The sequence below is a fragment of the Carlito syrichta genome, unplaced genomic scaffold, assembly GCF_000164805.1.
Source record: "Carlito syrichta isolate Samal-C Ts95f unplaced genomic scaffold, Tarsius_syrichta-2.0.1 Scaffold315400, whole genome shotgun sequence".
Lineage (NCBI taxonomy): Eukaryota > Metazoa > Chordata > Mammalia > Primates > Tarsiidae > Carlito > Carlito syrichta.
Window position 1 is genome coordinate 660,853 of NW_007259496.1, and position 13,521 is coordinate 674,373.

General features: G+C 41.0%; 1 protein-coding gene and 1 long non-coding RNA gene across 3 annotated transcripts in view; one reads left to right on the plus strand and one right to left on the minus strand.

Annotated features, from left to right (window-relative positions):
• Positions 1-209, minus strand: part of RHEB (Ras homolog enriched in brain) — a 49,450-nt gene extending 49,241 nt beyond the window's left edge. The window contains exon 1 of the mRNA XM_008072713.1: positions 134-209. Within this exon, the coding sequence (XP_008070904.1) occupies positions 134-209 (76 nt within the window). The remainder of the gene's footprint in view (positions 1-133) is intronic.
• Positions 210-961: 752 nt separating this feature from the next.
• On the plus strand, positions 962-3,598 carry LOC103275296. 2 transcript variants are annotated; one of them, XR_505303.2, is made up of 3 exons: positions 962-1,158; positions 1,921-2,104; positions 3,209-3,598. It is a non-coding gene; the product is annotated as an uncharacterized LOC103275296 (long non-coding RNA). The 2 variants fall into 2 exon arrangements; XR_002481256.1 differs by having other exon boundaries at positions 1,924-2,104.
• Positions 3,599-13,521: the final 9,923 nt, after the last annotated feature.

Here is a 13,521-nt window from a genome sequence, read left to right on the forward strand (position 1 = left end):
GGGGGGGGGTGCGCCGGGACGACGTTTTACTTTAAACGGAAAAAAAGGGGACGCCGAGATGCCCCCGGAAAAGTCACGACTGAAACTCGCTGCGTCATGACCCTCCCACCTTCTTCCGCCGCTTTTTAATTACGCCAGTTCTCCCCGAGCGCTGATTGGACAGCCCCTGCCCATCCGCGCGATGACGCGTCGGAAACTCCGTCTCCCATTGGGGGTGGCTAGGAGGCGGGGCTGGAGGGCGGGGCTTCCCACCGGGAGCTAAAAATATACCGCGGCCGCTATAGCGCGGTTGGGCGCCAGCAAGGTTTGAAGGCTTCAAACTTCCAACGGGTGGGGGCGGGCGGGAGAGGCGGAGAGAGAGAGAGAGAGAGAGAGAGAGAGAGAGAGAGAGAGAGAGAGAGATAACATTCTCCCCATTGATTGGCCGGGGCGGAGCGTAGGGCGGGGCAAACGGCGGAGGGCGCAGTGATTGGCGGAATGGTGAGCGGTTGGCGGGCTCGCTCCCTCTGAGCCCTTACAAGACACGAAGCGCGTGGCCGTGGCGGGCTGGCTGTGGGTTGGCTGGCTCCTCCCTCGGTGGGGTTTGTTTTTTTTAAAATCACCCTTTTGCTATGTTAGCGTTAGTAAATCTGGGTTTGACGACGTAGGAGGTGACTAAGCGTCATCCATGGCGGAAGGACCGTGGGAAGAATGGAATCTGCGTTAATTCAAAATGTTAGGAATGTCATGAAAAAAACAGTGCGAGTCTCGTCAGTTCTGGTGTCAGCCCCGTGACGTGCGGGGCTTGGCGCATCTCACAGGAGACAGCGCCCGGGCGAGGACCGGCTGTAACTTGAAACATTTGTGCGGTTAATTCAGTAGGCAAACGTGAACCGCCAGCCCTCCTCGGGAGCGCCTCCCGGCCACCTGGAAAGGCAGGGTTGCGGGCGACCACTCCTGTGCCGGGCGGGCTGGCATAGTTATCTCGGGGGTCTCACTGAGAAGGAGTCGGGACGGGCTCCGCGTTGAAGTGCAGCAAGGGATGCCAACCCGCGAGGCCTTGGTCTTGGAAAGAAAGTTGGCAGCCAGGCCTGAGAAAATGAAGGTGCCACTGAGAGACTTACCAGCCAGGGAGATTCTTGAACTTGGTGCTTGCTAGCTAAGCACTTGGCCACTGCTGTGAGTCTGCACCTGTTATTCTTGGACTGTGTGTCACTGTAGACTTGCAAAGGCCTGAGTGGGACCCCACTTGCTGGTCCTGACCCTTGGAAGTGATAAACACCTTTGGAGGTTCTGTCTTTCGTCGTAATGAAATGTTGCATTCAACTCTATATTTTGAAACCAAGGGTCTCAAAATTCACTCTCCAGTGTATCCTGTGGATTTGGATACCCCCTACCACAGTGTTTTTGAGCAGATGGTACTAAACTCCTTGGTGGATTATAAAATCAGTTTAGCGTTACCTTTTTAAAAAAGAAGAAGAGAATAGAAAATAGTGCATTATGCATAGAAAGATTGAGTGTGTGTGTATATTTATAGATATGCTATATATGTTTTGTGTACTGGGATTCGTTGTAAAATATCTTTCTTACTGTGGATTACCTCAAAAGTTTTGAAAGCACTGCCCTAGCCTAGGAATATTACTAATCCAATTCCAGAAGCACAGTTGTAAAGGAAAATCTCACTCAAGAAGTTTTCCAATTGCTGTCTTAATGCCCTTTAAGATTAGATCCAAGAGTTGAGAAGATCCCTTTATTCCAGAGTGAGGAGAATTTGTTTGGTTTAATAAATGACTGAGATTAGCTAAAATAGTAGGGATTAATAGTAAGAATTCACAGAGAAATACCTGACTGCCAGAACATGATTAGAAGAAATGAACTTTCTTTTGTATCCAAAGTAACTCTCTTGATTGGTAGATAACTCTTTGACCTTTTACTTTTCAGCAGCTGGAACATCTGCTGCCACCAGTCAACCTGTCTTCAGCGGGTTCTACTTATTCAGGACTGCTCCATCTTGTGGCCTTTGCATGCTGCCTTCTCTCTGTGTCCTCCCACTGCTGTTCCCTTTCTCTGCAAACTAAGAACTCTGTGTCTTCCATTTAAGCTTCCAGATTACGGACATGATCAGGTCAGTTAATAACCATCGTTCTTTGAATGAGAAGCTCATATTAAACATATAGATTGGTCAGTTAGGTCTCTGCTGGCCTACACCATGGCTTTTGGTGGCTATAGAAGCTATTTGAAACTTGGACTGTCTGACATCATGGCATTTTTATTAACTTGCTGTGAGCATTTCCAAGTCCAATGACATCTGATTTCTAGTTCCAACCTATTTTTTTTAATTCCTGAAGATAATATACAAAACTTTTTTATCATTGGGTTAGACTAACATAAGAAAGAGTAAAAACCACTGCTGGCTTGTTTTTACTGAAAGGCTATTTGTGAGATTATTTTACATGAAAAAGGTGACCTCAATGAAAGCAGACATTAAGGAGTTTCATTGCTGTGGTTTTGTTTTTTAAATATTTGGTGAGGGAAGACTGGAGAAGAGCTGGACTCATCTTAATCTTGGCATAACCCGCATCAGACTGATCTCTTATGTCTCACATTGGTATTATTCAAGATCAAACAATGCAGACTTAGAGAAACATGCTAAGATCATTCTATTATGTGGTCATCTTGGAGTTGGAGGGATAGATCCCCTTTGTGGATGGAAGACGATGTTCCACCACAGAGAATTGATTGTCTTGCCCTCGGTATTTTAGGATGAGAGCCATCCTGGGAAGGACTAGTCCCCTGACTTTCACTGGGATCAAAGAAAGCTCACCCTCTCTGAAGCAGGGTATCAGTTTAGTATGAACTCTGAGGTATGGAGTTGCATGGAGTGCTTCCAGAAGAGGGAAAGTGAAGTAAGCCACCCGTTAAGTCTATGGTGGGAGGCCATGTGTGAGAGAAAGCCAGTTCGGCAAGGAACTGTGAGGACAGGTCTAGGGCTATACAGGCATAAGCACTGTGCCTGGCCAGTGTTATATTTTTAAGTTATCTGTTGGAAAATAATGAAGTATGTATGAATGAAATATATGATGTTTATGATTTGTCTCAAAACAATCCATGGGTAGGTGGGGAAGTGGGTAGAGCATAGATGAAGATGACACAGAGTTGTCCATGACTCAGTAAACACTGAAGTAGGTGATAGATGTGGGATTCATAATCGTTTTCTCAACTGTTACAGGTTGAATTCTTCCCCCCACAAAAGGATATTTTGAAATACCACCCTCTCAGAATGTGATCTTATTTGGAGATAGGTCATTGCAGATATAATTAGTTAAAATGAGATCATATTGGAATAGGGTGGGCCAATCCAGTGTGACTGGTGTCCTTATAAGAAGAGGAGACACAGATACAGAAGAAAGACAGTCAATGGGAAGACCAAGGCAGAGACTGGAGTGATGCTGCCACAAGCCAAGGAACTACTGGCCTACCCAACGCTGAGGAACTACTTGAAAGGCAAGGAAAGATCCTTTCCTAGTACCCTCTGAGGGAGTATGGCCCTGCCACCACCTTGTTTCAGACTTTTGGCCCCCAGAACTGTGAGCAAATAAACTTCTGTTGTTTTAATATACCCAGGTTGTGGTACTTTGTTAACATCAATCACAGGAAGGAAACTGGTACATCAACTATCCTCAAATTGTCAATAAAGTTTCATTAAAAGTTTGAATCTGGCTTCTGCTGGGCTGCAAATGAAGTTGGCCTCCCACTCTCCCCAAGACCAGAATGTTCCTAGTAGGAGCTTTCATCAGCTGAAGGCTGCCATGCCCAGCAGAGCAAGTCTCCTGAGGTTGCTGGTGGCAGTGCCCAGGCTAGACAGCTGGAACAGAACACCTGTTCTGGGACCTGTTCCTAAGAACCTGTGCAAAAGCACCTGAGGGATGTTCAAGAAGAGCCAGGAGGCTCATTCCTTGCAGTAAAGCAGGTAATGGTTTGTGCCAGTACAGCTTGGAATACATATGTTCCTCAAATTTGCCTTTGGATTTAGTCACAATGTATTCAGTCACATTGTTCATAAGTCACCGAGAGACATAATTAACATTTGAAGGATATGTTCACTGTTGGTTCTTCCTCCCATGTGAAGTATTGTCTCAGTGTTGGATTTTATCCAGCATGTTGGGCCCCAGGGAATTTCTTCCATTGATGGGCAGAAAGAAAAAAAACAAGAGTTTCTATTTTTAAAAAAACATTTTCTATTTAAAAAATGAAATCATTCACTTTGGGAGGCCGAGGCGAAAGGATTGCCTGAGCCCAGGGGTTTGAGACCAGCGTGGGCAACTTGGTGAGACTGCATCTCTACAATAAATCAAGAAAAATTAGCCAGGTGTGGTGGTGCACGCCTGTAGTTCCAAGTACTTGGAGGGCTGAGGCGGAAGGATTACCTAAACCCAGCAAGTCGAGGCTGCGGTGGCTGTGAGCATGCCACTGCACTCCAGCTTGGGCAACAGAGTGAGACTCTGACACACACACACACACACACACACACACACACACACACACACACACACAAAATGAACTTTGCTAACATGTAATACATGGACTGACCATGGCACCCTCTGTTGGGCTGTATGATGAGTGGTGGTGTCTCATGACTGGTACAAGAGATATCACAGCAGGGAGGCATTGGTGGTATCGCCCTCACTATTTAGTGTTGAGAATATATTGTAATATATTGCTTTTCACGTGCCGGATTATGAGGAACTGCAGAATATATTACCTAATTTCTGCTTAACTAAACCAAGCCTCACAAAACAGCCATTGGCCTTAAAGTATTTCCTTCAAAGAAACCATGAATTAATGACAAGAAAAAAATGCAATGTTAGTATATATTAGAAAAAATGGCAGAGCTGCCACCTCTTCCTTGTACTACCTTTTGCAGCTACATTGAAGGTAAACATGATAATCTGATTATATCTGATAAGAAAATGACCAAAAAAGTAATATGTGACAAAATGAGTGCCTAAAATAAGGATTCACATCCACTGTCATTCATGATAACTAAGTGTAACTACACTCTGAGATACTTGCTAATGATATAGTAAGTATCCCTTACAAATGGCAAGTTGTTTAAAAACTAAGCATCCAAAACATGAAGATAGACCTTACAAATTTTTCTACTATTTTTTGGGGGGGGGATTTCTAATATATATAAAAATAGAGCAATTATGAGTCCCACACCCATCACCTACTTCAGTGTTTACCAAGTCATGGACAACTCTGTTTCATCTTCATCTATATTCCACCCACTTCCCCACCCACAAATGGATTGTTTTGAGGTAAATCATAAACATATATTTCATTCATAAATATTTCAGTCTTTTCCAACAGATGACTTAAAAATGAACATTCCACCCGGGCTCAGTGGCTCAGCCTATAATCCCGCACCTTTGGGAGGCTGAGGTGAATGGATTGCCTGAGTCCGCGGGTTCGAGACCCGCCTGGGCAACTTGGCGAGACCTCATCTCTACAATAAATCAAAAATTAGCCGAGCGTGGTAGCGCGCGCCTGTAGTTCCAGCTACTTGGAAGGCTGAGGCGGAAGGATCGCCGGAGCCCAGCAGGTCGAGGCTGCTGTGGCCAGGAGCGGTCACTGCACTCCAGTCTGGGTGACAGTGAGACTCCGACTCAAAAAACAAAACAAAACAACATTCTGGCCAGGTGCGGTGGCTTTTGCCTGTAATCCCAGCATTTTGGGAGGCCAAGGTGGGAGGATTGCTTAAGCCCAGGAGTTTGAGTCTATGGTGAACCATAATCATGCCACTGTACTCCACTCCAGCCTGGGCAACAGAGTGAGACCTTGACTCAAAATAAGCAAGCAAACAAACAAACAAAATACACACGTGCATATAAAACATTCCATTTTTACACATAAAACAAACAAAGCCAGTTAAGGAACTCTTAATACCACCAAATATCCAGACTATTCAAATTCTCCTAATGTTTCATAACCCTGGTTCGGGGAATACCTCTGAGACTCCCGGTTTAGTTATTGTTCCTTGAGTAAGAACACATACTTACTCTAAAATCCTACCTTAGGATCAAATTCCTACCCATTCTCTCTGAAGCATGTATACCCTTACCCATGGAACATAATCATTGGGTCTGGGAGGGTAATGGAGTGGAAATCTATCTGTCTTGTGGCTGCCCAAACCCATGTTTCTGAGTGTAAGCTCCCCAATAAACGCACCTTATAATGATAAGCTGGACTTGTCTGCTTCCTTCTTTGGTTCGTCGGTCCTTCTTGTTTGGGGGTCGCTTTGCATATATGGCCCTTTCACAGAATGCCTCTGTTATTAACATCTTAATTTGTTATAGTTACTTAGCCAATATTGACACATTATTATTAAAGTTTATATGCTATTCAGATTTCCTCAGTTTTCCCTTAAGGTCCTTTTTTGTTCCAGGATCCCATCCAGAATACTACATTACATTATACTACCTTTTTACATGTCTCTGCAGGCCCCTCTTGGCTAAGATATTTTCTCAGACTTTTCTTGTTTTTGATGACCTAGTTTTAAGGAGTACTGGTCAGGTGTTTTGTAGAATGTTCCTAAATTGATATTTGGGCCAGGCATGGTGACTCACACCTGTAATCCCAGCACTTTGGGAGGCCAAGGTGGGAGGATTGCTTGAGCCCAGGAGTTTCAGACCAGCCTAGGCAATATAGCGAGACCTCATCTCTAAAAATAAAAAAATGTATAAAAAAAGATTTATTTGATGTTTTTCTCATGCTTAGACTAGGAATTTTTTTGTTTTGTTTTGTTTTTTGGTTTTTCTGGTGGTGGTGGGAAGATCACAGAGATAAAGTGCTGTTCCATCACACCATCTCAAGGGTGCTTACTATCAACATGACTCATTGCTACTGGTGTTAACCTGGCTGATGCAGTATTTGTCAGACTTCTCCATTGTAAAATTACTTTTTTACCTCCTTTTCCTTACTGGTGTCTTTAGAAGGAAGTCATTATGCATAGTCCTTGCTTAAGGAGTAGAGAATTACACTTCACCTCATTTCCCTTCTACTTGAAGAATTTCCTTTATTATTTCTTACAGTCTCCTGAAAACAAATTATTTCAGCATTTATTCCTTGAAAATATATTTGTTTCATTTCTTTGACTTTTTATTTTCAAGATTATAGATTAATAGGTAGAGAAATTATTAGTATAGTTATTATAGATAATAGTTTTTAAAATAGTACAGAAAGTTGCCATGTACCATTTTTCCAATGGTAACATCTTACATACATATAATACAATATCAAAACCAAGATCAAAATTGGTACAATCCACAAATCTTCTTCAGACCTCATCAGTTTTATATGCACTAGTATGTATATATGTGTACTTCAATTATTACATGTGTAGATTTGTATAACAAAAACCACAGTCAAGATACAGCTATTCAATTACCACAAAATCTTCCTCATGCTACCCTTATATTCCTTTTCATTTTTGACACATATTTTTGCTGAATATACAATTTTAGGTAGCCTGTGTGTGTGTTTATACTTTAAAGATGTTCCATTTTCTGATCAGAAGTAAGGTATCATCTTATTTTTGCTCCCTTAATGCGTTTCTCCCCACTCTGTCTGCTTTTAAGATTTTCTCTTTGTCTTTGTGGTTGAGCAGTTTGACAATGATGTAACTGCGTGTAGTTTCCATTGCTTTTATGTTGCTTGAGGTTTACTGGCTTTCAAAGTTTGTGAGTTGCTCTTTTTGATCTGATTTTGAAAACTTTCCAGTCAGCATTTCTTCAAGTGTTTTTTCTGTTCATATTCCCTCTCCTTTCATTCAAGGATTCCAATGTTATGTATCTTAGTTTGATAGCATTCTGCCAGTCACTGAGGCTCTGTTTTATTTATTTTTAAATTTTTTTTGATTTATTGTAGAGATGAGGTCTTGCCAAGTTGTCCAGGCTGGTCTCGAACCCCTGGACTCAGGCAGTTCTCTTGCCTCAGCCTCCCAAAGTGAGCCACCATGGCCCAGTCAGAGAAGGCCCTGTTTATTTTTTTCTCAATATATTTCCCTTTTGTAGTTCAATACATTTTTTACAAATTGAGATAATATATTTTTCAATGCTAAGATTTCCAGTTGGTTCTTTTACAGTTTCCATATATCCTGAAACTCTCCCATCTCTTCACCCAATATATTTTTTTGTTTTACATATCATAGTTAAAGTCCTTGTCTGCTCATAATAACCTGTGGATCATCAGAGGTCTGCTTTTACTGAATGACTTTTTTGCTTGACTGTACATCATATATTTTGTTTCTGTTCACATCTATTAATTTTAGTTCATAATTGACATTGTGAATGATATGTTATAGAACTTTTAGATTCTGTATTTTCTATTTTCTCCATTGAATTGTCTTTGTACAATACCTTTGTCAAAATTCAGTGGCCTATATATGTATGGACCTATTTCTGGACTCTCTTCGGTTGATTTATTTGTCTGTCTTTACACCAATATCACACCATCTTGATTACTGTAGCTTTATAAGAAATCTTGAAGTTAGGTAGTCTTATGCCTCCAACTTTGTTCTGCTTTTTCAAAGTTGTTTTGGCTGGCTGGCTAATATATGTTCTTTACATTTTTACATGAATTTTAGAACCTGCTTGTTACGTTTTTTTTAAAGTCTGCTGGGATTTTGATTGGCATTATTTTGAATCTATAAATCAAATTTGGGAGAATTTACAGTTTAAAAATATTGAGTCTTCTGACCCATGAACAAGTTATATCACTCCACTTATTTAGGTCTTCTTTAATTTATCCTAACAAAATTTAGTACTCCTCAGTGTATAACATATATAATGTATATATGTGTATAGTATATAATGATGTCATCTATCTCATTCCTGATCTTGTGTCTTTTCTGCTTTTTCTTAATTAGGCTGGCTAGACTTTAATCAATTTTATTGATTTCCCCCAGATATTCTGCTTTTGATTTCATTGATTTTAGTTTGCCTGTTTTCTATTTCACTGGTTTCTGCTCTATTTTATTTCCTTTATTCAATTTAATTTTAATTTACTCTCTTTTTTCTATTTTTAAAATATGTATTTATTTATTAAATTTTAAGATAGAGACAAGGTCTTGCTGTGTTGCCTAGGCTGGTCTTGAACTCCCGTGCTCAAGCAATCCTCTTGCCTCAGCCTCCCGAAGTGCTGAGATTATAAGTGTGAGCTACTACACCTGGCCCTTTTTCTATTTTCTTAAGGTAGAAGCTGAAATTATTGATTTGAGAGAGTTCTTCTTTGTATATATACATTTAGTGTTATAAGTTACCCCTAAGTATTGCTTTAGTAGTATCTCACACATTTTGATATACTGTACTGTGTTTTCATTTCATTCAGTTCAGAACACTTTCTAATTTTCCCTTTGAACTCTTCTTTGACCCATAGGTTGTTTGAAAGTGTTATCTAGTTTCCATTTGGGTCCCCTATACTTATAAGTTATCTTTTTAAAAAAAAGTTATGTAGCCGTTTACACCCAATCTTTAAATAAACCAAACCTTGTGTGAGCAGTAGAAGCAGGAGGGGTTTTATTGGTGTGGGATGGGAATGGAGGTAAATATCAGGAGTTGATGTATGACTGGTATGTTTGCTACTCTTGTTTGAAATCTAAATAAAGATACCATATAGGCATTGAGATAGGGAAGTTGGGAGTTCAGAAGAGAGATCAGGTTAGAGAAATACTTTTGAGAATTGTCAGCAATTTGAATGATTTATAAAACTGTGAGACTGGATGAGATCACCAAGGGAGAAAGTATAGATAGTGAGGAGAAGATTTCCAAGAATAAGTTCTAAACCTGGGGCACTGGGGCTTAGGGGTTGCGACATAAATGTTAGAAAATAATCCTGAGAAGGAGAGTTGGTAAAGAAGGAAGGCCCCAGAGAGTGGTGTCCTAGAAACCAAGCAGGGAAAATATTTTAGGATGGAGAGTGACCATGTGTGCCCACAGCTGTTGGCTGGGCAAGTAAAAGGCTGAGAAATGGTTCTTGAATTTGGAATGTGGAGATGCCCTAATGATCTTGACTGAGCTCCTTTGCTGGAATGGTGGGGCTGAAAACCTGACCAGAGTGGGGTTCTGAGGGCAGGAAAAGAATTGTAGACTGCGCGTACAGGCACCCTTTTGTAGGAGTTTTGTTGTAAAGGCAAGAAGAAAAATGGGAGGTAGCTATATTGAAATGTTGGGTCAAGAGATTTTTTGTTTTAACTAGCATATTTGTTATGAGATGCTTTAAGAAAGAAAATTTTGAGAACTAAATAACACAGTTCAAATTAACTTATGGGCCAAATATTTTACATTTGGAGATCGAGTGAATTTTGGTACAGATTTGTGTCATTTTTTTTACAGGCATAATGAGAAGAGTGACCCTTGAAATGTTCTGAAGCCGGGCTTGGTGGCTCAGCCTGTAATCCCACGCCTTGGGAGGCTGAGGCGTGTGGATTGCCTGAGCCCGCAGGTTCGAGACCTGCCTGGGCAACTTGGTGAGAACTCATCTCTAAGATAAATCAAAAAATTAGCCGGGCGTGGTAGCGCACGCCTGTAGTTCCAGCTACTTGGAAGGCTGAGGCTGAAGGATCGCCGGAGCCCAGCAGGTCGAGGCTGCGGTGGCTGGGAGTGTGCCACTGCACTCCAGTCTGGGAGACAGAGTGAGACTCCAACTCAAAAAAAAAAAAAAGAAATGTCCTGATATCTTGGGGACAAGAGACTCATACCTAGAATTTAGCAAATCAAAGTCTTTAATTGTTGTTTGCATCTTTTTTTTCATAACTAATCCTGTAGTTTCCTCATCTCTCTAGTAAGATACTTTCATAGACTTTTTATATATATTTATTGATTTGATTTGGAAGACTAAAGATGTTAAGAGGAGGTAAATGCGATTTATACTATCAGTATTCATTTGTTACATTTGATTTTTGCATTATGTGTTTTCCAAAGAACTTTCACACATATTCCTTAAGAATATCTTTAGCTGGGCATGGTGGCATGTGCCTGTGGTTCCAGCTACTTGGAGGGCTGAGGCTGAATGATCACCTGAGTCCAGCAGGTTGAGGCTGCAGTGGCCATGAGCGTGCCACTGCACTCCAGCCTGGGTGAGAGTGAGACTCCTACTCAAAAAAACCAAAACAAAACGAAAAAGAATATCTTGAATACTTGTATAATTTGCTTCACACTAAATTACTAAGGAACTGGAAGATAAGAAATTGTTAAATTAATAGCCTAGATAATTTTTTTTCCAAAATAAATACCAAACATACCTTTCTTCTTTGAAAAAGCAATGGACTTCATATATGGAAGTAATATAGGGTGTACTTTAACACTGAATGTAGCTAAATGGTCATTAAACAAATGCAGTTTAGTCTTTGTTATGAGCTGAATGTGTCCCCCCCAAAATTCATATGTTGAAATCTAATCCTCAGTGTGATGGTGTTTGGAGGTGGGGCCTTTGGGAAGTGATCAAGACATGAGGCTAGAGCCTTTATGAATGGGATTAGTGCCCTTTAAGAGAACTAGCTCAGCCTCTTTCTGCCTTGCAAGGATACAAGGAGAAATCGGACACCTGTAACCCAAAGAAGGCCTTTACCAGAAATGACCATCCTACCCTCTTCCCCAGCCCCGCTATGATTCTGATAACAACTGAATTGACAATTAGGTGACTGTCCCTGGAAAAATGGCAAGGTGGGGGTAAACAAGCCGGAATATCAATGTAGAAAACATTTGGGAAGAGTGGCAAAGTCTCTTCAAAATCCTATCTTCTTATAAAGTGTTTTGTTATGCATTAGGGACTAGACTTGCACATTTGATGGCTGCCTATCTATCTTGCTGCCTAATTTGTAGGGGAACAGTATTTTCCACAAGGAGAAGACACAACTGGCTGAGTCTCTCAGACTTTAACAAGAGAAGTTTATATCTTAAATCATTATGAAAAAGGAAAAGTTGACTGATATGCCAGTTTTATTCCAGAAGTGGTCTCTTACCACAAGGCAATAACTTTGGTTTATAATGAGAATCCCTGGGTTTGAATTCCTTCTCTGCCACTTAGAATCTGCACGACCTTGGACAAGGCACTTCACCTTCTATGCCTCAAGACCACTGAGAGGACTGGGGGAACTCATATATGGGGAGGGGTGTTCAGGGTACAGCCTTGTCCCTTTCCTCCCCTTCCCTCTTTCTCTTCTGGGACTGGACTAAAGGTTTGATTCTGTCATTGGTGTGCCATATAGTATACGATGTGACACTGAATATGAAGTTTCCTCTCAGTCTTTCTTCAAATTATCCTATAATATTTACTTTCCCTGAATTCTTTCACAACAGTAGTTCCTTTCTTGTTGCTTGTTCTTTAATGTGGTTTTTGTTAAAGATTTATTTCCAAGTAAAGACGAACTTTCCTTTGATTTTTTGATGGAGGAAAGATTAGCTACATAAGTCATTTGAAATTAAAGCAAACCAAACATAACACAGACATGAAAGGAGTAGCAAATGCTTTCCTGAATTAAAAGGGAATTAAAAGGTTCTCATCCCAGCATGTCTAAAGTTGGGCAGTGTCTTGCTAGGTAAAACTTGACCTTAAAGGAGGTAACCCAGAAGAAAAGAGAACTTATTCTAGTAGTTCAGAGAAGAGAGAGGAACAGCCAGCTGGAGAGGAACCAACAAGAAGCGTTAGAGACAACTCTTGGCTGGAGGAAGAAAGCAATCTGCCTTCAACGTGCTATACAAACGTCTTCTAGTGAACTGGGCAGAGCCAGGCTTGATTTCTAAGTCTCCATTGTTAGTTAGATGTCAGCACGACCAAGGTCAGGATCAAACAGGGAACTCACAAAACAGGCTGAATATTAAAAAAACAAAAAAGGAGGTGCTGTGCCCAGATAAACGACAAGCTTTAATTTACTGTGTATAAAACATTGTGGCTGTTAATTTCCATGAGGATTACAGTTTGTTTTTTTTTTTAAATTATAGATATGTGGGTTACAAATCAGGATTAGTTACACTCAAAAGAAGATACAGCTGGGCATGGTGGCTCAAACATGTAATCCCAGCATTTTGGGAGTCAGAGATGAGAGGATTGCTTGGGCCCTGGGCAACTTGGTGAGACCTTGTCTCTACAATAAATCACAGAAATTGGCTGGGCATGGTGGTCTGCGCCTATAGTTCTAGCTACTTGGAAGGCAGAGGCGGAAGGATCACCTGGGCCCAGCAGGTCAAGGCTGCAGTGTCCGTGAGTGTACCACTGCACTCCAGCCTGGGTAAAAGAGTGAGACTCCAACTCAAAAAAAAAAAAAAAAAAGAAAGAAAGATATACAAGTAGCCAATAGATACATGAAAAAATGCTCAGCCTCACTAATTATCAGATAAACGCAAATCAAAAGCACAATGACATACCACCTAACTCCAGTAAGGATGGCCCTCATCAATAAATCAAAAAGCAATAGATGCTGGCGAGGGTGCGGAGAACAGGGAACACTTCTACACTGTTAGTAGGAGTGCAGGCTAGTTCAAC